Source organism: Hesperophylax consimilis, chromosome 12 (assembly GCF_061612785.1).
Source record: "Hesperophylax consimilis isolate HC1 chromosome 12, BYU_Hcon_1.0, whole genome shotgun sequence".
Taxonomy (NCBI): Eukaryota; Metazoa; Arthropoda; class Insecta; order Trichoptera; family Limnephilidae; genus Hesperophylax; species Hesperophylax consimilis.
The window spans coordinates 11,377,422-11,404,254 of NC_142847.1; the positions used below are offsets into that span (position 1 = coordinate 11,377,422).

The 26,833-nt window shown below is 35.7% G+C and overlaps 1 protein-coding gene across 1 annotated transcript; it reads right to left on the reverse strand.

Annotated features, from left to right (window-relative positions):
- Positions 1 to 369: 369 nt before the first annotated feature.
- LOC149419135 (uncharacterized) lies at positions 370 to 26,700 on the reverse strand. Its single transcript, XM_089637693.1, has 7 exons — positions 25,890 to 26,700; positions 15,521 to 15,991; positions 12,226 to 12,493; positions 10,352 to 10,723; positions 9,521 to 9,702; positions 5,097 to 5,223; positions 370 to 4,278 (listed from the first exon to the last, which is right to left on the reverse strand). The coding sequence occupies exons 1-7, from the start codon at positions 26,183 to 26,185 to the stop codon at positions 4,027 to 4,029; spliced, it is 1,968 nt and encodes a 655-aa protein (XP_089493819.1). The 5' UTR covers positions 26,186 to 26,700; the 3' UTR covers positions 370 to 4,026.
- Between the last annotated feature and the right edge of the window lie 133 nt (positions 26,701 to 26,833).

Below are 26,833 nucleotides of genomic sequence, written 5' to 3' on the forward strand. Positions count from 1 at the left end.
TATTTTGATTTGGACCATCGATACCTACGACCGCATAGCTGTGTGTGTGCTAGCCGCCAGCCAGTGGGTCACGGACCGTCGTTAGATGTGGACCCCTCGCACGTTTTTTTAGCATCTGCCGATGGTTTTTTCATGTTTTCAGCAATTACAATTATTACCACTTTTGATATAAAATATAATAAACATAAGCGATTAGCTATGAATATTCATATTTTTCCGATATTAAATCGCTAATTTTGAGTTGTGTATTGACTACACAGCAACGGAACGCGTGGATTTTTTTAGCACAGTAAGGGAAAGGTTAAAAAAATCTAACATTTCGTTTTTATATTTCACAAAAAAGTGGAATTTAATTTCAAGTACAGCACGTTATAGGACAAAATAGAAATTATTTGGAATTTGATCAAATAACTATATTTGAGCAGCATATCAAAATTGGTGACTGGGTATGTCATCAAAATGTCCAACACACCTCCAAAAAGTGATATATAGTCATTAAAAGCGATAAAACAAAAACTAGGTTAAATAGGTAACTATTAATCATAGGTGTGTTGAATTTTCATTTTGATGAAATATCATGGAACCATCAAAATTGACTCTTTTTTCTGAACATACTCTTGCATCAGAGCGAGACAACAATATATTTACCTGCCCTTTTTCGATATGTGCAATTACTTTCTTAAACTCATTGACAAGGAATAATTAGCCAACAATCGTGTCTAGTGGGAGAAACGTTTTGCTTTAATATATTTTCTATTAGGTCTGCAGATTTAACATGGAAATGAGTACTCACAAAAAAATTAATTGCATTTTATTGGTATAACAACAAAGTTTTAGACATTAAATAAATAAATTCTTTGGGATATTGCTAAAATATTTAATTTTTATGTAAAAAATCTAATTGTTTGACTTATTTCTAAGTTTGTATAAAAGTAATAAATAAAAATGGGGTAAGTAGGTACTATTGCCTGAATTACACCTGCAGAGTGCTCGGCTGATGTGATCAGTACAGTCAATACTTAGTTTAACAGTGGGCGAGTGGTTTGAGCGAGACATTGGATAGAAGCAACGGCAAATGACTCGGCCAAGTAAGTACCCCTTCCAGCTGCATGCTCAACTCGGCGCTTCACTCGCTCTCCACTGGGTCGGTGAAATCAGTCGAGTCGGTCAGTAAAAGAAACAAAATTTTAATGTTTTAGGAGAGGGATGTTTGTTGTTGTAAAGCTCTCTTAATTTTTATCTTTTTCCTCCATCGCGAAACTATGTTAACAGCAATTTAACTAATCTCAATGAACTGACTCGCCCACTGTCTCTTCTATGTGTAATCACTCCTCTCCAATAAGTTGATCGGCAGGTGTAATTCAGCCTTATAGAATGATGCATTCCATTTTGGAAGTGTTCTTAACAAACGAAACATATTTGTTTAGATATACAAAATACTGTAGAATACGGTCGAGAATCTCATGGTATAAGAACAGCTACGAGAGCAATCAGTTTAACCACCCTGTTAGAATAAGTACTAACTGTCGAGGGAATAAGAAACGTAACTTTCCTATTGTATTAGTTACATGTATCATGGCCAGATGGTCCCCACTTATTTACTCATGAAAAGCCATGTCGGATGTGGACATGTTTCGTGATCTGAAAGTCAGACCGATCTATCTTAAATTTCCAATACAAAACTATATTTTATTATCATTATGAAATTCAAATGAGAAGGCAATTTACAAAGTAAGAGAGACAGAGCTAAATGGGCCAGAAGAGGTACTAAACACTGGCAACATTGGTTTCCCTTCAAATCTACATGGATGGCATTTCTTGTTCAGTGTATACAACTTATATCTGTACACTACTCAACGAAACACTGCAAGGATGACCGAAAACGCCCAAAGAAAAATGATAAAGAAATCAGTAAGCCCCAGTTGTTTCAACTCCCGTCACATTTGATCGACGATTAGAACATCATTATGAATTTTTATCATATTTGAAGAGTCTAGTAAATGAAATGGCGCACTATTCGTCAATCAACTGTAACGGAGGTTAAAGAATTATATATTACTAAGTACATATATGATAATCTTATACATAAATTTGGATGCCGCTCTATCGCTGTACAATTATTTTCAACATTTGCGGTAAAAAGGAGAACTATATTAACTTTATTCCAATCCAAACCGTTTATAACCCAAAGCAAAGCTGGGTTCACGACAGCTAGTATTATTATTTATACATTTTACAATTTTATTTTACTCTTAACATTTAATTATTTTGTGGCACATTCGTATACATATCTTGAACAAACTGTTAACATAATACTGCTATGTATGTATTTTAACATCCATACAATCTAATCAAGGTAACAATGTATTATTTTCTAATATTTCTAACATAAATTCTATGAATGCTTCACATCATTAAAATAAGTTAACCCCTCAGGCCATATTGACGATTACATTTCTTAAACACGCTGTCAGAAGGCGGGAAAATTCAAGTGTGTTTACGCTTTGCAATAAAATCCAAATAAATAGAATATTCCTTTACGTTTTCAAAAACTAAAAACTGTTTTTGAAAGTTGATGAAATAAACATTAAAATTTTACTGTCAGATATACAAATATAATTTTAAAAATATTGCAAACATTAAAAAGTGTAAAAAACCTTACGATTTCACTGAATTAAAATTACGGATAGCGAAAAAAATGCACGTTTTGTTAGATAAATGTATCATAAAAATTACTGTCACCTCTTTTTTTTGTTGTTTTTCATATTAAATAATTTATAAAAAATTACGTAATTTTTTATCGAATTGGGGTTCACATTTTAATTATTCTGTAATTAACTTCTATATTTGAATACAAAGTGTAATGTTTTCTCCTTCTAATACTGTTTAGATCATATTTCTCACCATAACAGTAAGGGAGATAAAATAATTTTTATTAGACCATGAGCTGTTCAGAAAAGCGAACAAATTGACAATACGCGTAATAGCTGTTTGTTCGCAAAACGGAACAATATGCCTTAGGGGTTAATTTGCTTTATTATTCATCTTTTTACTAAATTCAAAAATGTATTTTTCTAAGCTATATTTTCATTCTTTCAACAAGTAAAATTATTTTATTTTACATAGGGACTCTTCGATAGGGAGATAGCACTTATCTATCACTTAAGTGTTCATGGGAACTCTATGTTAACCGCCTCTTTTCTACTCTTATTTTTAATTTAATAATATATACAAATTTCGACCACCGTAATACGGGCGTGTGCCTAGTGTAGAGTGGTAGTCGAAAAGCATGTAAAAACTATAAAGAAAAATTAAGTATCCAATAATTAATAAAAGTATATTGGCATAATATGTCCGATATAAATAACGTAAAATATATTTTTTGCATCAAGTCTTTGTTAAATGCATGCAAAACAATTGATAAAATATTGATTATGTGGCAAATAAAGAAAAATATATGGCACCAATATTGAACTAAAAAAGTTTTGCCACATTACAACAAATATAACTCTTCTACCAATAAAAAATATTAACAAAATTTATGCCAAAATCTCTCTACCATACTGGTTTTTAAATTTCATTTATGTAAGTGGGTAGGTACAATATTCCTTCTGTCGGTAATTAACAGTATTTTAAAATTTGCAAAGTGGTAATTTTCAAAAAATTCAACACAACTTTGATGACTGATTTAATGAAGTTAATTGACAGGTTCAGACAACTGGCTGTAAGTTGTCGCAAGGAACTTTGACAAGTTATTAAATCTACGAGGATCACAATATAAAATGGTAACCATTAAAGCAAAAGCTTTGAAAAATCGTCACTATAGTTAAAAGAAGAACATAAGGCAGACACGGCATGCCAACTGTCGCCAAGCTATGACCAAACAGCATGAACTATCAATACGGTGGAGCCAATACCCGCTAGGTCCGTAGGTAAAATCAAAGGTAGTGTGAGTAAACGATGCTTGCGACACTTGTGCGCGCGATGGTTTTTGGCCTATCTTGTTTGTTTTTTAATCAATGACCATCACACTTTGAAGGCTTCATTCTGGGCCTGTGCGCCGGAGTTAAGCTTCTGCGCATCGGACATGGTCTGGCGCTTCTTTAGCATCTGGCGCCGAACATGGTAGTCATGGCGGTACTTGCCCCGCACCAGGTACACAATGAGGATGGCCACAAGCACCAGACCCACGAAAATGCCGACAAGGATGGTGATGAATACAGCGCCGTTGCCCATCAAGACCTGGACGCCTGGCTCTTCGTTGGACGACTGCATCAGCTGGAATGAAATGTTGCCATTATTATTCATCATTATTACTTCAAAGAAAGCTGAGTTTGAGGAACTGGAAGATGATCTTCGATTCCTGGGTATAATTCCAGGGTAAAATGCGAACCTTAAAGTTAGAAAGCAGCATTTTCAGGCTCTTATAGGAACTTAATGAACTGAAGTTTTTAACTTGATCTAAGATTTATATGCCGATGACGATTCTGTGAGAAAGTCTTTGAAAAATAATATTTATGAAAAAATCATTTAGTGTATGGGCAAAATGCGAGCCCTGGGGCAGGTAGGTTGAGGGGTAGGTTTTCTCACTAAAAAAATCTTCCACAATAATGGATTGTCATTCTTTTGGAAGGATTTTTTTCTCAAATTTATATAAATGTTGTAAAGTGGACCTAGTGGCGCCATCTACCCAAAAGCTATGGTAATCCAAGCAGTAATCAGCCTCACAACATCCCCCAATTGGGGATGCCATAGTCTCACTGGCTCCAGACGGGAGCAGTTGGGACTCTTGTGAGGTATTCACTATAAAAAAAAATAAAAAAAGTAAATCCTATGTGGCAGAGGATTTTGTAATGAAATCTTCTCCGAATTTGGCCAGTTAGTTAATCTTTGAGTGAATTAGTCCATGCCAGTAATTGGTGTCATAATCAACTTTTTATTTTTTGGACAAAGTTATGTCATTTTGGTCACCATGTTAAGTTAAATAATCGATGAAATTTTTGTCTCACTGGCTCCAGACAGTTAGGAGCAGTTGGGACTCTTGTGTGGTTTCACATAAAAATGAAGATAAATTATTAGTGATTTCTGCCACTCACAATGTAGTTAGATGAGCGCTGCGAGTCTTCACCAATCCCTTCCACGTCTCCCTTGCAGAAAGTCCCCTTGCCGTGGCCGTACCATTGCACAAAACGCAACCCCTGAATCCCTCGAGGAGAACCACACCTGCAATTCAAATACATTAATTATTTGCGATTATTCAACTGGTATTATTCAAATACATTAATTATTTGCAATTATTCAACTGGTATTATTCAAATACATTAATTATTCAACTGGTATTATTCAAATACATTAATTATTCAACTGGTATTATTCAAATACATTAATTATTTGCAATTATTCAAATGGTATTATTCAAATACATTAATTATTTGCGATTATTCAACTGGTATTATTCAAATACATTAATTATTTGCAATTAGTCACTTTCTAACACGCGGGTCTGGGATACAATCCATCATCGGAGTTGGAAAGCATAACATTGAGTTTTAAACACAATTCATTTGGTATACACATAGACATATGAATATTAGTAGACCTGCCCTAAGTGATTAAAAGCGTATTATCCCCACTCCCCATACCGGTTCCATTGGAGCCGGCTGTGCTCGCGTATGGCCTCAAGTGAAATTTGAAAATGTGACGTCATCATTCTTGTGCGAACTATGGTCGAGGCATCATCGGTTCATTTTACGAAATAACACGGCAAAATGTTGACTTGTACTATGAAAACTTGTAAAAATAGATGTGAAAAAGAGAATAAACCCAATTGTCGTATTACATTCCATATATAAGCATTATTTTACTTTATTTTAAGCATATTCACATCGTATAATATGAATCAGTTGTTACTATCACATCGAGAAACGTCTGGACGCAAAACACAAAGCTGGTTGGTTGCTGGGAAGTAAATTATGAACATTTATAAAAGTGTCTTAACTAAATACTTAAACGAAATATTCGACTCTGAAAATAGAACCGAATTTTTTTGCCGAATTTGGACTTCGCAAATTTGTTCATAACGTGGCAAGTAATTTGCGCTCCCATGTAAAAATGTCTATTCATTCAAAAGCAGATTTTACTTTTAAGAAGTAAATGGTGATATTATAATGCGAGATGCCTATTTACTGTCAGATTGATTTATTGACGAATCACAGTCAGCTTAACCCCCTTCGTTCTTCAACAGTTGATTTTACCCCTCGCCATTATCTTCTCGTCTATTAATTCCTATGTCTGTAGGTATACATAAAAGAATTCGTAAATCTGCTCTTTCATAGATGGCGCTAATTTAATTATTTTAGAAAAAATAAACTTGTTGCAAGTTTTCTTTTTTTAATGCCCGTATATACGCAACATGAATAAAAAGTTTTGTCCGTAAACAAACTCAATTATTTCGAGGAAGGAATTCAAATACAATAATGATTTGAATATTCTAATGATGGAATATTGTGTATCAGTGATTTTTAATAAACCAAGAAAGAACTTTGCACTCGAGGGAAGTGCGAAACCTAGCCCTAAAATTTTTATTTTTGCTATCAGTAATTTTAGTTATAAAACATGTTTGCAATCATAATTTTAACATTTAAAAAAATATGTGTTTATTTCTAATAATAAAATATTAGGGCGTATTTCATCACCTTTCTAAAACAGTTTTCAGTTTACGTTCAGAAATATTCCTTTTATTTGTATTTTATTGTAAAGCAGAAATACTTCGACCGCCTGACAGAATATGGCTGAGGCTTGAGGAATTGTTTCTTGTGTTTTTATTTCTTGTTTTTTTTTATTATCTTCGAATTCTAATTTTATTTTTATTGCTTCTTTTTTATGTTCAAAATGATTTCTTATGTATTTATTTATTGTTTATTTGTGAAAAACAGTGATTCCAATAACATTTAATAACATTTGCAATTACAATTAATCTACGAAAAACCTACGAGACATCAATCTATTATATACATTTATTAGATCAGTTGCGATGTATCATTGTGTTAAAAAAATACTTATAATAATCTTGAATTAGTTGAGGTTTGAATAAAACATCTCTATCTCTGAAGGAAGTTAGTTTAAAAGCGTAGTCACACTGGGGAGTGGCATGAGCATTGGTAGGTTGGTCCTGCCTCTTGGAAAAATAAAAAACCTGTGCTGCGTAGCTCTGGTGAAGTTATCGGGGACATAAAACGTAATACTAAAACGTAATACGCTCCAGAACATCAGGATTGCAAATGTTTCCGTTGAGCAGCTTATGTGCTACTACTACCATACTACTGCAACGTGCTAACATCTAGACCAGAGGTTCCCAAAGTGGTCTATATAGACCCCCAGGGGTCGATATCGGCTTGCTGGGGAAAAAAATAAATTTGGGGGTCCACGAGATTCAAATGGGGGTACATACGAGCGAACCCCCATTTACCTTAAGTCAACATTTAGGAGTTCCGTAAATGACACAATACACCTAACACAAATAACATAGTTTACGTAATACTAATAGTAGACTGAGAAATTACTTATTTGATATTTGTATTTTTATATTTCGTTAAGTTGTTTAATGAGATGTATAAATAAAATTATAAGTTCCTTTTCTCGTCAGTATTAATATATTGAAGCAAAACATTGCACATCAGAAGCCACGAATTTTCTAGATTCCCAACTTGTTTTTGAAAAACGTCCAGGGTAATAATGACGTTCAAAATTTAGATGTACTTCACACAGACTTCAAAACTAAGTTTGAGGACATTTTGACTGTGGAAGTGGAATGTTGAAGAATCAGATATCATATGACAAGAAGAACTGATCGGAATAAGCGCTAACAAAGAACTTAAGGGGCAGTTCTCGAGTGCTAGCTACAGAAAGAAATTCCAGTTGCTTATCCTGCTCCATTTTCATTTGGTGTAATACCTCACAAGGGTGCCCCTGTCTGCACAATGCAAAAACAGAGCAACTATACCGCCACCCGGTTGTTGGATAGGCAAGGGAAGGGAATCTTTTTACTAAGCAAATAAATGATTATCGCATGGGACGTTAATATTTTTAGGAAAATTCAATATTCGGCAGGCAGGGGGTCTACGGAAAAAAATATATTTTGCAAGTGGTCTATACGGGGCAAAAAAGTTTGGGAACCTCTGGTCTAGACGATCTAGTCCTAGCATTCCAGCGAGAAAGTCAGAAGGATATAACAGGAGGTAGTACCCAAACTTTCGCATTTATCGCATAAACTTTTTTCGCACCTTTTCTATATCATTTGAGTGTATTACATCTTCGGGTCCCCAAATTACCGAGCTGCTCTCGAGAATGCTACAAACCAGAGTAAAATAATAATAAATTATGATTGCCGTATTAGAAAAAGATTTTGCTTTGCAGATTACAAAATCTAGCATTCGCATGGCAGTGTTGCACACCGAATCGATATGAGAATAAAAAATCAGGCCGTTTCAAAAGTGATTCCTAAATTCTTCATTAAAAAAGTATGTTTTAACGAGGTGCCAGACATTTTATAGTTGAAGTACAGTGTATGCTTTGCCCTTGTAAAGCACACAAATAATTGTACACTTTCCACTGTTAAAGTAAAGTTTATTTTTATTACTCCACTCTACTATGCCGTCGATATTAAATTGTAAACTAATAGAGTCCTCTTTGTCTTTATTCCGGTATACAGTTTAATATCGTCAGCAAATAACAAAAAATTAACAAATTTTATGAACAAAGCTGTCATTAATAAACATAATAGAGGTCCTAAATTAGACCCTTGAGGGACCCCAGAATTTGTGAGGTAAGGACAATTGTAGAAGAACAAAAGCAGTTCGTGTGACAAATAAAAATTTTCAAGTTTGTTTAATAAAATTAAATGTGATCATTATACGAAACGTCAACTTGGTCGTGGTTGTCCAAAATATTTGAGACGTAATCCGTGAATACCGTTAAGTTAGTTGTTGTAGATCTACCCTGTTTTATGAGAAAAGGTTCAACCTTACAATAGATATGTTTTTGAATGATAAGTTCAAATAATTTGGCTGGTGCCGAAATAATCGCCAAAACTTATGAGTTGGATACACATGATTTATCGCCGCTTTTGTGTAAGGGATTCTTTCAGATTTTCCATCGGTCAGCGAATTTTCAGCGAGTATAAAGAAATATTAAAGATATGTAAGAGAGGTAACATTAATGGCTCGGCACATTCTTTCAGGATAATTGCATTTATAAAATATGATCCAAAAGTTTTTTTTGGTATAAGTCTAATCAATTTTATTTACACTAAAAATGTCAACATTTTGGTGCAATGATGTCTAACCACCAGGAGCATATGAGTCAAATTCAGCACTCTGTTAGCCATAGACTGAATTAAAGTATTCCGCAAATGCTTCCGGAATATCCACACCCATATGACAATATTTGGTTGTATTTAAATTGATTTATTCTACTCCGTCTCCAAGGGCAGTGGATGGATTTCAGCTTACGAAGGTCTCACCTCAGTTCAATCAGGTACCCAGAGTGGTGCGTGTAGAGGTCCTTGAGCAGCGAGTCCAGCATCCACTGCAGCGGGCAGCGGCAGTCCCAGGGGTTGTGCTGCAGGTTGACTCCTCGCGTCATTTCGCTCCACACCGCCACGTCCTCAGACAGGGTGGTCAGGTTATTGTGGCTCAAGTCCAGCTGGAACAGATGTGAGAATAATAAAATTGTAGAATTGGAAACCAATTTAATTGATCTCATCCTAGTTTTTGCGAAACTCTGATTAATGGAGGACTGAAGGCGGTTAGCAGTCCACAATGGAGTGCCGTTACTTACCTTGATGTCTGGCAGTGAGGCATGGAACTGGCATAAGAAGGATGAAAGTAGACCGAATGCTGTAGAAATGAAATAATACCAAGTGATCGAGTGAGAAATGTAGAGATTCGCTAAGAATGAAAGGCTGATGTTAAGCGTAATGAGTAAGATTAAGAAAGAGACTCATGCAGAGCAAATGAACGGAGAAAAGAGTGTAAGGAGAAAATGATAGAAGAAGTCGGAGAGGCTCGAGGAAGATATGGCACGATCAAGTGAACCAAATGCTTGAGTCAGGCCATGTTAAGAGTCAGAATAACAGAAGAGTATGTATGAATGTGAAAGAGGCAAGAAGTGTGTGCAAAGACCGAGTTGTTTGGCGGTCCGTCCTCTCTGCCTACCCCTGTGGAGAAATGGGGAAAAATGGCGTAATAGTTATAAAGTTAGATATGTTGTCTTATTCATACTTAGTTAACCCCTTCATACATTTAGACATACGTTCCGTTACAATAAATAAACAATCTTTATGGATGCTTACATGACACAAATCAATTCCTTGGAAGCTCTTATCCTCAATATTCTGCAGATTAGAGTTGGAAATGCTCAAGTCGACACAGCCGGTGCTGTTATCCGCTCGGGGCCGCACGTTCCGGAAGGTGTCCGCGTCAATGATGGAGAAGCCAGGCACGAAGTTGACAGAGAGCAAGTCCAGCTCCAGGGGGCTGGGGAACTGCAGGCTCATGAGGGGGTTTCCGTCCACCACGAAGGCCCGAAGCCGGGGGAAGTTGACCGAGCTCAGCACACCGGGGACACCCAAGAACTGGTTGTAGGAGATGTCCAGGAATTGCAGTTCTGCGACCGGGTGCGATATATCCAAAGATGAAAGTGCGTTGCCGGATATGTTCAAATACTAAAAGAATAAATATTAAATAAAGTACACATTATTTGGCATCTTAAATAAAAATAAAGACTGTATTGATTGTTAAACTTTACAAAATCTAGGGTACCTTTGTCTAATGAAAAAATAATACATTTCTGAAGGCTAGTGAACATTTTTTTACATTAGCTTCACACACGAGGAAAAAAAATCCCTCAGGGCCTATCTCATCTTTGGGAATGCTGTGTGGAGGGTCTTTTTTAGGAAAGGGAGGAGAGGAAGTGACGGACAAAAGGCCTCCCTCAACCTCTCCCGATCCAGTTTGCTACGCAAGTGGTGGGTTAAGGCGTCCGCTGCCAAAACCCGGACAAACCTGACCCCATGAACCTGGAGTCGCCAAGTTGCGAAGTCACCAAATGTAGCGAATCACTTCTGGCCTATGGCAGAGGTATTGGTTATTCAATAAATGGTTCACGGGGCGACGGTACCCATTCCCGCCCTCCAAATTAGATTGAACTAATTATAAAATAACAAAAAATAAAATGAACACTTTATTTTCATTAGAAATATATATTTCTTGTTTATGACACCAATAACTGGCATGCCCAAATTTATTCACAGATTCAATCAGTTTGGAAAATTACCCACGGAAAAACACAACCAATCTTACAAAATCTGTTGCTATATTGGATTTACTGCTTGGATTATCATAGTTCTTGTGTAGGAGGCATCAAAAGGTCTACACAAATTAAGAAAGTGTTATGGTACATTTATTGTAATTTGAAGGCCAATCAGATGGTTTTATTGATGCCCTGCCGGTTTTTGGAGCCCTGCCAGGTTTTGGTCCATCACCAATATGCAATATGTTGTGGAAATATGGTCACAAGGAAAAGAAGTCGATAGACTCCCTTGAAATGTGAGGAATGACAGAAAACGCTAAGGAATTCCACGGACAGCCAATCGTACTAATAAATCCACTCTGGAAGACCTAGTCATCCATAATAGAGCTTGATAAATAAATCGTTTTAAAAGACCCGGGTCGCTCACTACCCACTAGCGTCGAGAGCGGGTCGCGAAAACCCGCTCTTTGAGTGGGTATAATTTGGATAAAAAGTAATAATAGGGTCTTTACCGGTGCACTCACCCAAATTCGAAACTATTGATGCAACAAAAATATTTAGTGTTTATATTATAATATAAGTGTAGACTCATAAGTATTTAAATTAACTATTAAAATGACTGCCTCAACACAGGCTAGCCAATAGCCTAGTGAGGCAGGTTATGAGAAACATCAACTCTATCCAATTGTGATGTATTCTATTTATTTACATGTTTATGGTTGCAAATTTATTAAATGAAGATATTATTGTTATTCGGAAATACAGACTGGTGAATAGTGATTATTTCCAGTTGACCCCACCTCCTACCAAAATTAGTTTATCAAGCGCATTCTCTTGTTGTCACATGTGTCGTACGTATATATCTAATGTATCGGCTGTGATTTAGGTAATGTTTAATGTTAGGTAGGTACTTACGGTGAGATAGCTGGGTGACGTATAAATCTCACTGTTGACGGTAGCCAACTGGTTCTCCGATAGGTCCAGTATCTGCAGGCTGTCTGGCAGCTGGCCGAGGCTAGATAGTAAGTTGTCGCGCAGCTTCAGCCTCGTTAGGGAGGGGGGTAGGCTGTCCAGTCGTCGCAGCCTGTTGAAAGAGAGGTCTAGGTTCTTTAGCGAGGAGCATCCCTCCAAGCTGCCCGTAGGGATGGACTCCAGGATGTTGTTGGAGAGGTCTAATGATTGCCTGGAAACGGAAAATATTTATTACACTTGTTCTAGTTCCTACTATTCCACAAATTGTATATATATATATATATATATATATATATATATATATATATATATATATATATATATATATATATATATATATATAAATAAAAGAAATCCATGTAAGCTTGATCCTTTTAACCCCTATTCATGTGCTATGGTAAATTCAGTGCCGATTTCGATATATAAATTCAGAGAGAGAGAGAGATATTGCCATGCCCCGTACGTATAAAATTGTAATACTCTGTGTTGTTATCCTTTGTGTATGATGTACGAAGCCCTGCCATAAAATATCGTTGTAAACTATCGCTCTTTTATCATTATCAAACCCCTGTCCCGCTCTGAATGAAGTAGCAGGAATGATATCTGACCTCCCGGCTTGAGTAAGAGTCGATAATGAGCTAGTCCGAGGTTGATGTCGGTTGACTGGTACTCAAACCCCGCATCTCGTATTTTATTGCACTGCCACCCTTCGTGTACTGTCTGGCACAGTGTAGCACTGGCTTCCAACGTAAAGGAGCAGCCTGCTACCAATTATATAGCACTATCTCCCAACGCAACATTCCAAATTATACATCAACATACAGGAAAACAACAAACAATTTTTTTATATAATTTAATTGAAGGAGTAGGTACTTATGTCACCTTATCGTGATTTGGAGGTATAATGGGCTTTTAAAAGTTTAAAATAATACAAAAAATAATTACCGCCATTATCATTTTAAATTGTGCATTACACAATTTACGTTAAAGGAGTTTATTCATGAAAATATTATTTTTCAGGCCAAACAAAAATTTATTAAAAAATTTCCACGGTGTATGCGGTGTGGGTAAAGGGAGTGAAATATTAATTATTATATTTATAAACACACCGAAAAATATCCGCAGACAAAAAATTTTGTGGGTCGAAGCGCAAATCAATAAATGCTTTCGATTTTTATTTTTTGGAGAATCAGTATCCCGTGTACTCCTTACTTTTTCTAAACAACAAATTTTTCATAATTCCGGGATCACACGTGAAAAATATTGTCATGTCCCTGCTCCGATAACAGCCTCGACCGCGTAGAGCAGGACAATGAGACAATACAAAAATTCTACTAGTTCAAACGAGGAACGCTGCAAAAGTGAAAATATGAGTTTTTTTACCAACATGTAGGGGGAAGTCCCCTAACCCCGAACGGCAGGTAGTACCGAACGAATACGAAAACTATAACAAATAAGCGGACGAAAACAGTCGTTTGTCGTGGTAAAGAAAGAGACAGAGCTAGTTAGGTCGTGAGTCCCTACGACCGAACAGTGTTTTTTCCCCCATGACCGAAAAATAATTTTTCCGCGATTATTTAATTTTAAATAATATTAATATTTCCATTTTATTATTTCAGGTAATCTTATATTATAAATAATGGAGAGGGCGAAAAAAGGTCGCTGGCAAATGCTGAAAATTTAAAAGCTACAATTGAAAAAGTAACTATAAAAATATGTCCTTAAGAGAAGTTGCTTAAAGATACGGTATTCCCACTACTACTTTATATGATAAACTGAAACTTGTAAGAGAAGGAAAAGAAGTAGAATCAAAACCTATCTTAGGGAGGTTTACGAAAACCTTTTCGTCGGAATATGAGAATGCCTTAGAAACACACACCAAAGACTTAGCTATCAGTTTGATGCGTGCAGTTGGATTCAATAAAGTACAGGTAGATGTGTTTTTCGAAAACTTAAAAAGTCTTTTAAGAGTTTTTTTAAAAAGTTCTTTAAATATACTTTTAAAAGAGTACATTTAAGAAAACAGATAAAAAAGAGAAGATAAAAAAGACTAAAACTTTGCCGTTACAAGAAAACCGACAAAAGCGTAACCAATCTGCGCATGCAACTCAAGAAACGTATTGTGTTGTTTGTTTAGAAAGTCATGATGAGGACTGGATTCAGTGCAACTGGTGTAAGGAATAGGCTCACTAGGCATGCGCTGATATTCAGGAGTGCTCTGACAAGTATATTTGTGATAGATGTTACCTTTATTAGAAGTGTTCAGTCATAAGTGCCATTTTATAAGTATGTTCGGTACTAAGTGCCACAGAATGATAAATCAATTGCCAATGATTAGCTTTTGTTTTCAGTTTTAGTTTGTATTCTATTGATTGTTTGTTGATTTATTTACATGTCTATGATTGTTGTGTACCCAATAATGTGTAATAAATAAATACAAATCATTCGTTTTTTTTTAAATCTCCCAAGCTTGGGTGTTCGGCACTGCGGGACTTCACCCTATTTTAGTGTTCCATTTACGCGATATTTGTAAGCCAAAATATGAGATCCGCGCGCCGAAAGTGCCGAGAACCGAGATACGTACGCGCAGATCGACTTGCTATTGTCCTACTGTCTTGTCTAAACGCTGCCGCCTGCCACTACTGGTGGTGGTGGTAAGACACTATACTGCGGAGATAGCTTACCCCCCTCTATCTCTGGGACAATAACTTCGTTCATTGTCCTGTCCTCCAAGCTACTTTTCCCACTAGGACAGTGAGTCCGGAGATGGGAGAATACAGTATTCCACTGCCCACGTGTGATCTCTGCATTAAACCTACCTATTTGATTATTTTCGTCCTTTTTCAGTGAGTACTCAACGATGGGTCAAACGCGCAACCCAGCATCCTTATTTTATACAGAACTAACAAAAGACCTGTGTTTCTAAAGATGCGGCAAACTTTTTCTCTTGCGATGTTTTAATACGTTTTATAAGAGTTGATTCCAGAAGGAATGCCCACATATAATACAAAAAGGGAAAGAAACTGAAAATATTAAAGAAAAAAATGAAGTTAATTTCAACAGGCATCAAGGGGGACTCCACACAGCCAAGCCATTGAGAATAGTGTACCTATATTGGCTTGGTCTGCTCAGAGTCTTCGATAAAGTGCACTCGTCCTTCCAATACCATGTCCCTAGCGCTGCAGTACCTCGGGAGCCCAAACACAAAAAATAAGATTGAAATAAGAAATTCACTTACAATTTGGATGCGCTCTGAAACATTTCCTTTTGCAGAATCGTCAACTTATTTGAGCTCAAATTCAGGCTGGTCAACTTCTTCAGAATATGCGCAGGATCTCCAGAGTTGCCAAACTTCAAGGATTCAGAGTCTATCCTGTTCCCGCTGAGGTCCAGCTCTTCCAAAGAAGGCAGTTTCTTGAGGGTTTCAACTGGAATCTTTGCGATCTTATTATAGCTGAGTAGTAGCACCCGCAGTGAGGTCAGTTCCTCGAAGTCCAAGCTGTTGAACTCACTGAGCTTGTTGTATGAGAGGTCCAGCAGAGTGAGTTTGCGCAGGTTGTGAAAGATGTCCGGACTGACTTCCTCCAGCGCATTGTGGGAGATGTGGAGGCTGGTAAGACTCAAGAGGTCTGAGAAGGCGGAGAAGAATACGGTTCTTATCTCATTATTGTTGAAGTTCAAGTAGACGATGCGGTGGTCTTTCGGCAGCCTGGAAATAGAAATTAAATGTCAATGATGCACACTACAGAATGTAATTTTCAAAATAAACATAACAATAAAGAGTAGTGCAAAATGACCTCTATGGTTTGTATTTGTCATAACTTTTTAATTTTTTTTTTATTTCAGATTAAATTTTAAATTTGTTTTTAAAGTAGCGACGATTATATCATTTTTTTTTAACACTGGCAATTTATTGTTTATTGAAATATCTACCTACAATTTTTTACTTTTAAAACTGACCAAAAAATCCAAACCTATAGAAAAAAAATGCCTTAAAAATATACGACAGTGTGAAAAACGGCTATAAAAACATCATTTTTATTCCAATATTTCAAAAAGTACTTTTTTTGAAGGTGACCATTTTTTGATCTGATTTTCTTAGTAGGTATAGTACACAGAAGAGGAATTTTATTGAATGATTACTTTTCGCAAATGGTGGCCATTTTCTGCCTCGCGTGCTTTTTCCAACACATTTTCCATCACCTTTCGCAAAATTTCAGGTGTTATGGAAAGTATTTTACTGTGAATATTAGTTTTCAGTTGGAGGATGGTTGCTGGCTTAAGGCCCCGTAGTAAGCGTTCAAAGATGGTTTGAAAGGTAGATATGTAAATACGAATGTTAAATGAAGCGCGCTCATATTAAAAAAACGATAATAAATAAGCGAAAATCTTGAAATTATTTAATGAAACTCGACTAGTTTGTAAAAGAACATAAATCTGTCGAAAAATGCTTTAGTTGCATTTAAACATACACTGTAAAAATTTTCATGCCTATAACATATTAAATAACTGAAAAAATCGTGTTTTCAATAATTTTTGGAGCTTAGGGGAGACCGGGGCTAGTTGACCCACTTTTCACTTTTTGATTTAAAAAAAAATGAAGGCTCGTCACCATGGACTGTTAATCCAATAATGTAACATACACATTTGACTATGTGATCAGTTGATAAAACAAGTTAAAATATCCACCTACAGATCAGCAATTATGTTTACAAAAAAACCCTCCCACTGAGTCAACAAACCCCGGGTGTGGGGCTATTCGACTCATAGTAGTGGGTTAGTTGACTCAAATGAGACAATATCGAATTGAAAAAGAATACAGTCAAAATTTACACATGAAAATTTATTACACATTATAAACATTACATATCGTCATCTGAATTACAGTTGATGCATTGGTAGTAGGTAGCGTTGCCAGATACACATTTTTTGTGAGCCCATAATTGGCAGATCATACACTTCACCCATTCTTCCCCAGGCTGTTTTGTATGGATCGTATTTGTACGGTAATCTGTCGAACTGCGAAAATCATATACTTTGATAGTTTTAAGTGTACAGAACGGTAACGGTCGCATTTTTACTTATTTCCAGGAACATTATATGTGTAGGGCTCATCGCAAATCAGGCATGAAGTTTCATCTTCAGAATCCTCGTCGTCATCAGTAAACAAAGTTTTGGTAGCCATTGTTAATTTAGTAGTGTTGGATTTCTTTTTTTGTTAGTTTTTCCAGATTGCTTCTCTTTTTTTATTTGTATCGCAAGTTTTCCCCTTATCGGTTTTTCTTTTGTATTTTCTCATTGCGAATATCTATCGAAATTAAAAGTTCTATGTTAAAATAATACGTATACTAGCGACTTACAATTATATGGATTACAAAAATAAAATATTAAGTAAATATGCAAATAAATACAACGCGTTGGGGTTAGTCGACTCAGCGAGTCGACTAACCCCAACGCCACTGAGTCGACTAGCCCAAGTCGCCATTTTTAATTTTAAAGCATTATTTCCAGTAAACGACCAGTCCCACAAAAAACACAACTATCGCTATTCACTCACAAAAGAAGCACAATTAGCACCCAGTTTATGTTTATATGATCTTGATTAATTAGGGCACAGCAATAATAAAATAAATTGCAATAAAAAAGTTACTCACCAAAGCAGAATATCGAAAATCAGAACTATATAAACCGACACGTGCGTAGGGATCCAAAGGAACACAAATACTAATCCGCACCGGCTATTTAAATGATGGGAAGGACTTACAGCGCCCTTTCTTGAGAACCGTTCAAGTTATCACCGCTGAGTCTACTAAGGCCTATAGTCAACTAACCCCGGTCTCCCCTACTTAGCGATTTTTTTCTATCGAGGTAATTTCATATAATTAACGTTTCGGCATAATAAATGTATAGATATTATCTTCTGAATATTATTTTTTCGGAACTTAAAAACTTAAAGAGTTAACGAGAAACTTGTTTTACCTAAATCGGTAGAAATTGGGTATCCGCGGACTTAACGAGGTACACTCGTTATTTCAAATAGGCCCAAAGAAAACAGTCGCGAGCGGTTAAATCCCGGGAACGCGGCGGCCAAAGGAAGTCGAAATAATGAGTGATGAACCCAGTGGCGGTTCTTCCCTTAGGTCAATTGGTGTTTGACAACGGACATGTATTTAGACTGTCAGGAGACCGACTCTGTATACTGGCGGTAATTCCTGAGGGAAGACATCTAATTGGCAAATTCGACCAGGGGAAGAATATGAAGATGATGTAGGTATATACACGGTGTCCAGAAACTAGCGTTACGAGCGAAACTGGTAAATCTTTATCACATTTGGAGTCAATTTTATGGTGGGTATAACGGTGAATATTCTACGAACCTTGGCTACATGGATTATATTGCTAATGTTTACTGTCTTTTAAAATGGGTCGAAGAATTTTTTTAACTAATTGCCGAAAAAATTAAGTTAATTAAAACATCTAAATAAAAGCCGAGCAAAAAAAAGGTTTTTTGGGTTCTCTGTGCCTCCACTCGATTTAGATTCACTAGTATCCTGCTTTTACCACAAGTTTCCGGACACTGTATATAAGATTATAACCTGCTCTGGTGATGAACATTGCAAGGCTTTCGCGAAACGTTGACTCGAAAAGGAAGAGTTTCACAAAAGATCAACATAAAAACATAGCACAGAATAAAGTAGAACACTAGAAATGTTATGTAGGCGTGAATCGTGATCCAAAAGTCTGGCCAATCAGGACTTAAATTTTCAATACAAATCTGTTTCATTTTAAAAAATATACTTTACCACGGGAAATTCATAACATGTGCCTTGTACGGTGACCGGATAAATTATCAAAATGATAATTCATCACATCTTTAAAAAGTTGTATGAAGTCATAAAAAGTGATGAAACAAAACTTTATTAACCGGGTTAAGTAGTAGTAATTAGGCTAGGTTAGGTTAAAAAAAAATTTTTTTCATCGTTTTTAATGACTTTATATCACTTTTCAAAAGTGTGTTGAATAGTCACTGTGTTGAGTTAGCATGGTTCCATATATTTATATATGCTCGATATATATAAATCGTGTAGCGAACCTGTCGGAAAATGTCAAACGTTCAATATTCGTTTCCAGACATTCTGAGAGATTTTTTGCTTCCACAAAAAAATTTGCCATACGATTCTACATGGGGTAAGCATCGTTCTGGCCAATTTTGACGTCAACACATTGTAGCGTCCGTATATCGGACGCTGTAAGTCGGTGGACGCTACAATGCTATGGAGTTTTTAGGGGTCGGACGTAACAAATGTAGCGGGATATATATGTATTAAGATCCACTTAGTCATAAATATGTATCAGTTTTAAGTCACTAGTTGTAAGTCTTAGTTGTAAGTTACTTGCTAGTTAAAAGTCTTTGTTCCGACTTTAGCCAAGAATCAAACCAACGAAAATGCCACCTGTATCTGTATTGAGTAATTGAAATATCCGACAGATGTCTCCCCTAAGGGCAATAATTGTGATTATGTACCAATACATTCAAATGAATTAGTTTATAAATAGGCTTGCAAGCCCATTTTCTTTCTCTTCTCTCTCTAAATAACGGATCAATAACAACAATGAAATAATTACGGAATTCGAGGGTGGTCGTTTTTTGTTACCAGTGATGTGTGTTCTAAAGAATAAAACTTATCAATTATATTTCGTAGTATCATTAATTTAACGAGGCCATTATTGTATCAGTCTTAATTGTCAGATTTAAGTCACTAGTCATAAATCTTAGCAGTAAGTTATTAGTTTTACCTACGGCTAATTGATAAGTTATAAAATTGGGCTATAGCCAAAAGTTCAGTGGCGAGATTGGTTTCAATTCAAATCTACATGGAAGACATGTCTAATTTGTTTTTATCTATTTAGTAAATTGCAGTATCAAATAATAATATGTAGAATTTCAACACAGGCTAATAGACTCATACCATAAAATGACAATGTTTGAGTTGTACTTGAAACCGTAAGTGAAATTAAATGTTATCTGATTCTTATCGACTAATAACTGATACTAACTACCTCACTGATAACTTCCCCCCTCTCCCCCCCAACCTCACTAGGCTAACAATGAGGTGTCACTAGTGATGTGCAATATACCCCAACATAATATGAATTCCCCAAAATCGGGTATTAACTTTTTATAAAAATATTCTTTTAAATGAGGTTGAGTCCAAATTATTTTTCTTTTAATGAAAATGGTGACAGTAAAATTAGTTTTTCAATATCTTTAAACGAAGTTTTGAGCTTTCAAAGTGAACGTGGGTAAAACTTATACAATCATGTTTCGTGACGTTACAAGAGACATAATTTAGTTCAAGTCATAACTATTCGAATGGCAGTGCTGCAGTATTGTCATTGTTTGTACTGTGACATCAAACAGGCGCAAATATCAAGTTATTAAAAGTCAATGAAATTAGGGATCTTGGAGTTAGGTTTGACACATAATTAAAAATTTTAAATCACATGCAACAAATAACTAATAGAGTCATAAAGGCATTGGGATTTATAATCAAAACTATCAAAGACTTCGATTCATTGAAAGTTATTAATATCCTGTATTTGTCGCTAGCTATAACAATAAAGCTTTAGACACATTACGCTATATTATGTGCTCATAAATTTTGCGTGGCATATACGTATTACATGTTAGGGTGACACACTACGCTATAATATTCCTCAGGAGATGTGGTCAAATCAATTGGGGAAATATGTCGAGGAATATCATTTCTTTGTTTGGGATCTGTCACTTTGACCGATGACAGCCGCGTAATTACTGTGCTCATATGCTATCATGGCCCATATCGTCGCTACGCCCACACTTATAACACATAATGTTTTTTCATACACTTGGAAACAAATTCACCTCAAATATCGACATATTTAATTTATTTTAACTTTTCCGATTTTATGCCCGGGTTAAATCTTCCCCAGAGGAAAAACTACACCCTTCGACACACTTTTCCACAAATGATCATCTAGTCAATCAACATTATGCAAGTGGATTATATAAGCAAAATAAATAAAACGTCAAATCACCAGAGAAAAAATGGGAAAATAATTCACCGACTCCAGATATTTTCGAATCAGAGGGTTCGGCTCGGTAGAACTCCTAACAGGGCCTACAAATCCTACTGATCCCTCAACATGAATATTCAAAAAATCTTTCGTTATCCTACATGTATTTAAAATGACTGATTTTTGCATTTTTATATTTATTTTTTTTGATAGATCTAATACGCCTAAATTTTTAAAGAGAGAGCTAAATGCCAGTAGCCGAAATAACGAATGGTAATATTTTTATAGTCTGAGAATGCCAAATTCTTTTTTCTCATTTCCTAAATCTGTGTATTTTCTAATTTTTTCATTAAAATTTTATTATTATCATTATGTGAGACATGCCTGAATGATATTTTTATGTAACATAATATTATTATTTAGGAGAATCGCACAGAAGCGATTACGTTTTTTTTTCATAATATACTTCTTATTGTAAATTACTTGTATGCACTTGTAAATTACGTTATCAAATTATACTATTATTTTTATGCCATCTGCAATTTTAAAACTAGTTTATATATTTTTTCTTTTCTTATATTATGTCCATTCAAACGGAAAATAATATGTACCATGTATTATGTCAATTTTTTAATTTTTGTGGTTATTTATTTTGTTATTGTTTTAAAAATAAAAACCTTCTGTTGTCACTGTATTATGCAGTAAATCTTGTAAAAGCCCATCGCGGCATTTAAAAGAATAAATAAGTAAAATTTAATTAATAAATAAAAAAATTATGCCTTAAACTGTAAAAGTTCTGTCCTCAGCGCTCTAATTTGCAAATAACATGAAATTTTGTTGTAGGAGAGAGGTTAGTGAGGATATCACCTTTGTTTTTTAAATATTATATTATGACTCCTCACAAGAGCTCCCTGACTGTACAGTGCAAAGGCAGGGGAGCTATGTCGCCTTGTGTTTGGACAGCGTTGTGTGGCGGGTTATGCTAGGGGCTGTAGAGATGGATTTATTAATGCTGGTTTTGAAGAGGCACGGATTATATGAAGGAGGAAAAACAGATGCCGTTAGCTCATTCCACATACGAGCCGTCTCACTCAAAAACAAGTCGAAAAAGCGACCCGTTCTCATAAAGCCAACATCAACTATGAACGGGTGTTCTGCTCCACGAATAATTGCCACAAAATTCCCTAAAAATAAATTCTCGGCAATTTACTCATCACTAGGTGTTATTATTAGTAACATGGGTGGGTATAACGACTATGGCTGACTAGCGGGTATCTCCACTTTTGCCGAATCGCGCCAATGACTAATATCAGTAATATCTACATTAATAAGATAACTATGTTGACTTGGTGGCACAACGTTTCTCTGCGTACAGGAGTTATTATCTATGCACAGCGTTCGTATACTAGTGGGTAATTATAGTGAATAATATATGTATATATAAATCGGCGTTTATTGAAATATTACCTATACAATTTCATCCAAAAAATCAGTATAAGTAGGTTCCATTAATACTTTTCTACATAATTTAATTGTATGCTTTACTTTATCTAACTCATTAGGTACCTACTCACCGGTACTGAGGTAGGTAACAGGAATGCGCAGTTAAATTATTTCAGTGCCAAGTTATTGACAGATTAAGTTATTTCACAGAATTTGAACAATTCATCGAATTTCAATGTTGATTTACAAGCTTCGTGAAAATTCTATTCAAGTTCTTTCATCATTTCAGTTTTGTGAAACAACTGGCCAATACTGATATAACAACAGAACTTGAATAAAACCTTCACAGAACTTGAAAATCATCTTTGATATTTGATGAATTGTTGAAATTCTGCGAAACAACCCGTCCTGTAGTGTTTATTTTAAATATGTGGAGGATAAGAACTAGTAAAGTGGGTAGTGTATAATAGAAGAAAAAGAGTGAGTTTTTAGACTCATGGTTAAATGGACGATTAGATATAAGTGTAAAGAAAAACAATTACAATGCAGGACAGTAAAATTTCCGACTTTATCTTCCTCTTAGGAAAAACTAAACCCTTCCACACACTTTTACACAAATGATCATCTAGTATCTAGTCAATCAACATTATGCAAGTGCATTATATAAGCAAAATAAATACAAAACAATACAAGAACAATACAGTCAACTCACCAGAGATCAAATGGGAAAATAATTCACCGACTCCAGATATTTTCATATCAGAGGGTTCGGCTCGGTAGAACTTCTAACAGGGCCTATAAATCCTACTGATCCCTCAACATAAATATTTAAAAAATCTTTCGTTATCCTACATGTATTTAAAATGACTGATTTTTGCATTTTTATGTATAAATTTTTTGATAGATCTAATACGATGAGAGAGCTAGGTATAATGCCAGTAATTACAATAATATTTAGCATTACATAAATAATATAAAATTCTATTTCATACGCTCTTCAATTTTCGTGTGGGCCACGATGTGGTTAAATCAATACACCAAAGACGGTGAAAGCCATTTCATGCAATGTTCCGATTATGAATGGTGGTCTTTCATCAGAGCGATGCTGAGAGTATCTACCAATATTTTTTTTATATGAATTTAATGTGAAATAACACAAATTAATTAGGTGGATTAATTAGACCACTGGGATCGTAGTTAACCGCTCGAACAGATAAAACTTGAAAAGTTTTAACATTAATTTATTCGAAAAGTTTTACTGTTATCTTTTCATAATTGAAAATTACGTCTAATTTCTTTTCAAAATAAATTTTAAATAACCATGCAGAATCTCCCCTCTTGGCCACAATCAAAATCGGTTCAAATCAGCAACGGTCGGTTTGTTCGACGCTCACATTTTAATTGATTCTAATGAACGTATTACTAAATTCGCAATTTTATCTCGAGGGATCCCTGCGGATGTAAGTTATTTTTAATTGGGATTAATAAAAACAGGACCTCACCATTAAAATAATTTTGAAATTTTTATAAAACGTTTTTCAACTATTAATTAACGGTAAGCACCAGATTTTATTTTTCGAGACGATGAATTAGTAACTTCTCCAGAGATCCCTCTAGAAACTTTTGAGATTTTAGTAATACGTTCATCAGAAATAATTAAAATAAACCCCACGGAAAGATCGATTTTCTAGGCCTGCTAGGGCAAAGTCGACCGTAGGTCCGTCCACTACGCCGGGCCACCCGAAGAATATTGTTTTTATACGACTTCATCACTTATGTCGTTAGGATTCCCACTTTATTTTAGAGATTTAATAGGGCAAATTGAACCGCAGGTCTGTCCGATACACCAGAGCCGCGCGTCGCATATTTTTGTGCACGGCTACTTTACTTACGCCGTTGTGATTCTGGCTTCATTGTAGGTTATTGCTTCTATTGTTGTTCATGGCCGGTCCTGTGCAGGCGCAATTGGAGCAGTCCGCTCCGGATGCCGATTTGCCAAGGCGCAAGGGAGCAAAAAAATAACCTCACACCTAGCACAGCGCTCTTGAGATTTTTACTAGCACCTGGCGCCGTTTGGCTCACTTACAGCCTTACTAATAAACGTGTTTTAAATTTTACACAACTGACAAACATCGATTTATGTTTCGTAAACGGTTGTTTGAACTTGTCAACTGATAAAAAAATATTTATGTGTCGTAAACGGTTGTTTATAAGTTGTGTAAAATTTAAAACACGCTCATTAGTAAGCGGGTTATTATTTTATGCTTACATATCATTGTTCACCGTTATTGGACGGTTGGTATTTATTCTTTGTTAGTTCTTTGTAATTTTCGTTCTTTAATGTTAATCATTTGTCTGTTGTGAAGGTAAATTAACCAAATAAAATAATTAAAGCAGAAATTTTTCTTTTTCATTTCAATTTTCTTTTATGATTTCAAATAACAAGTTGACGCTGTATAACGCTGTATGCAAGCAATTCATCTATGTAAATTGGTATTGTGTAAGGGTCAACACTGGTTGAGATGCCTATAACACATGAACTTCCAGACACAGTTCATGCCTACTTGTATACTGTGTTTAGTGTATGTACGCACTGTTGATTTTTCCTGTATATTTCGTAATTCTCTTTTTTGTACTATAATGTTTTGTCCAAAGAAGCGGAGCTATCAGTCCGCAATGGAGTGCTGGTACCTCCTCTGATGTATGTAACAGGTAGATGAAGTATGAAAGTAAACTGAATGCTAGAGCATTTCTGTTGAAATGAGATCCATGAGACGTGTAGTAAAACCATTTATGATCGTGTGATAAATGTGAAGATTCGCCAAGAATGCAAGGCTGATTTATGCGTAATGATTAATAAAGGACGCTTAGATGTTTTGGGAATGTAGATCGAATGAACGAAGAAAGAAATGTAAGGAGAACATAGTTTATGACGTGAATGATGAATGGAAGAAGAAGTGGGGGACGCCCGATGAAGATATAGCACGATCAAGTGTCATACATATTTTAGAATGGCCCATCGCTGTGTTTCTATTATCTATTTCAATTGTTCGCGATTATACTATAGTACCGATTTAAACGAATTTAATAAATAGGAAATAACTTACTTTGGTATAGTTTTCCAGTCGAGGTATTGGAAGGAGGCTTGTATGCGGTCCTCTTGTATACTATCCCATAATAGATCGTCTAGGGTGGGCACCTCCGAGCCCGCCAGCCCGTCGCACGCTACCTCCATTTCCCCGCCGGCCCCCTGCACAGAGGGGCCTACCTGGCACGAACAGACCTCGCAAATGCCCACCTGCACTGCTTCTACCATCGTATAATCCCGGCTAAGCGACAACAACACCAATAAAAACCCCGAGAGGGACCAACACTTGCTAAAACTGAGAGATTTGCTCTTCATTTTAGAAGATAACACCACTCTAGACGTAATGTCAACACTGTACAAATTATATTCACTATATCGAAGTTATGTCCCCGCTGTCAAAATTATTTGTCCACTCTGACCATGTTATGTGTTCACTGTCAAAGTTATGTTAAATTTATGTCAACCCTGTCAGCGTTATGCGTCCATCCTATCAAAGTTATGTCCACACTGTCAATGTTATGTCTCCGCTGTCGAAACTATGTCAAAGTTATGTCTCCACCACGTCGAAGTTATGCTTCCACCTTGTTTAATTTATATCCACACTGTTTCTCGCATTACAACTGATGCATCACTTATTTAGAAGCCACTTTTGACAGAGCAAAGTATTTATGTGCGGTCTTGGAGGAATTCACACAACAACTAAAACTAGAGCTGCCTCAACGAGCGACGGATGTGCTCACTCATTGATAAGGCATCATTAATCCATTTTACAATCAGTCCCTTATCTTTCCGTAGGGCAACCTAATGAGTTCTGTACCCTTGGTAGAATAACACTGATAACGCACACACCTTGTTTTGTACCTGGAACCATTGAGATGTTTTCAAGACTTAACTAAATATTATTATCTAATCAAATCGTTTCGTAAACGACTTTCGTTATTGCAATGTATCTACTAGGATATA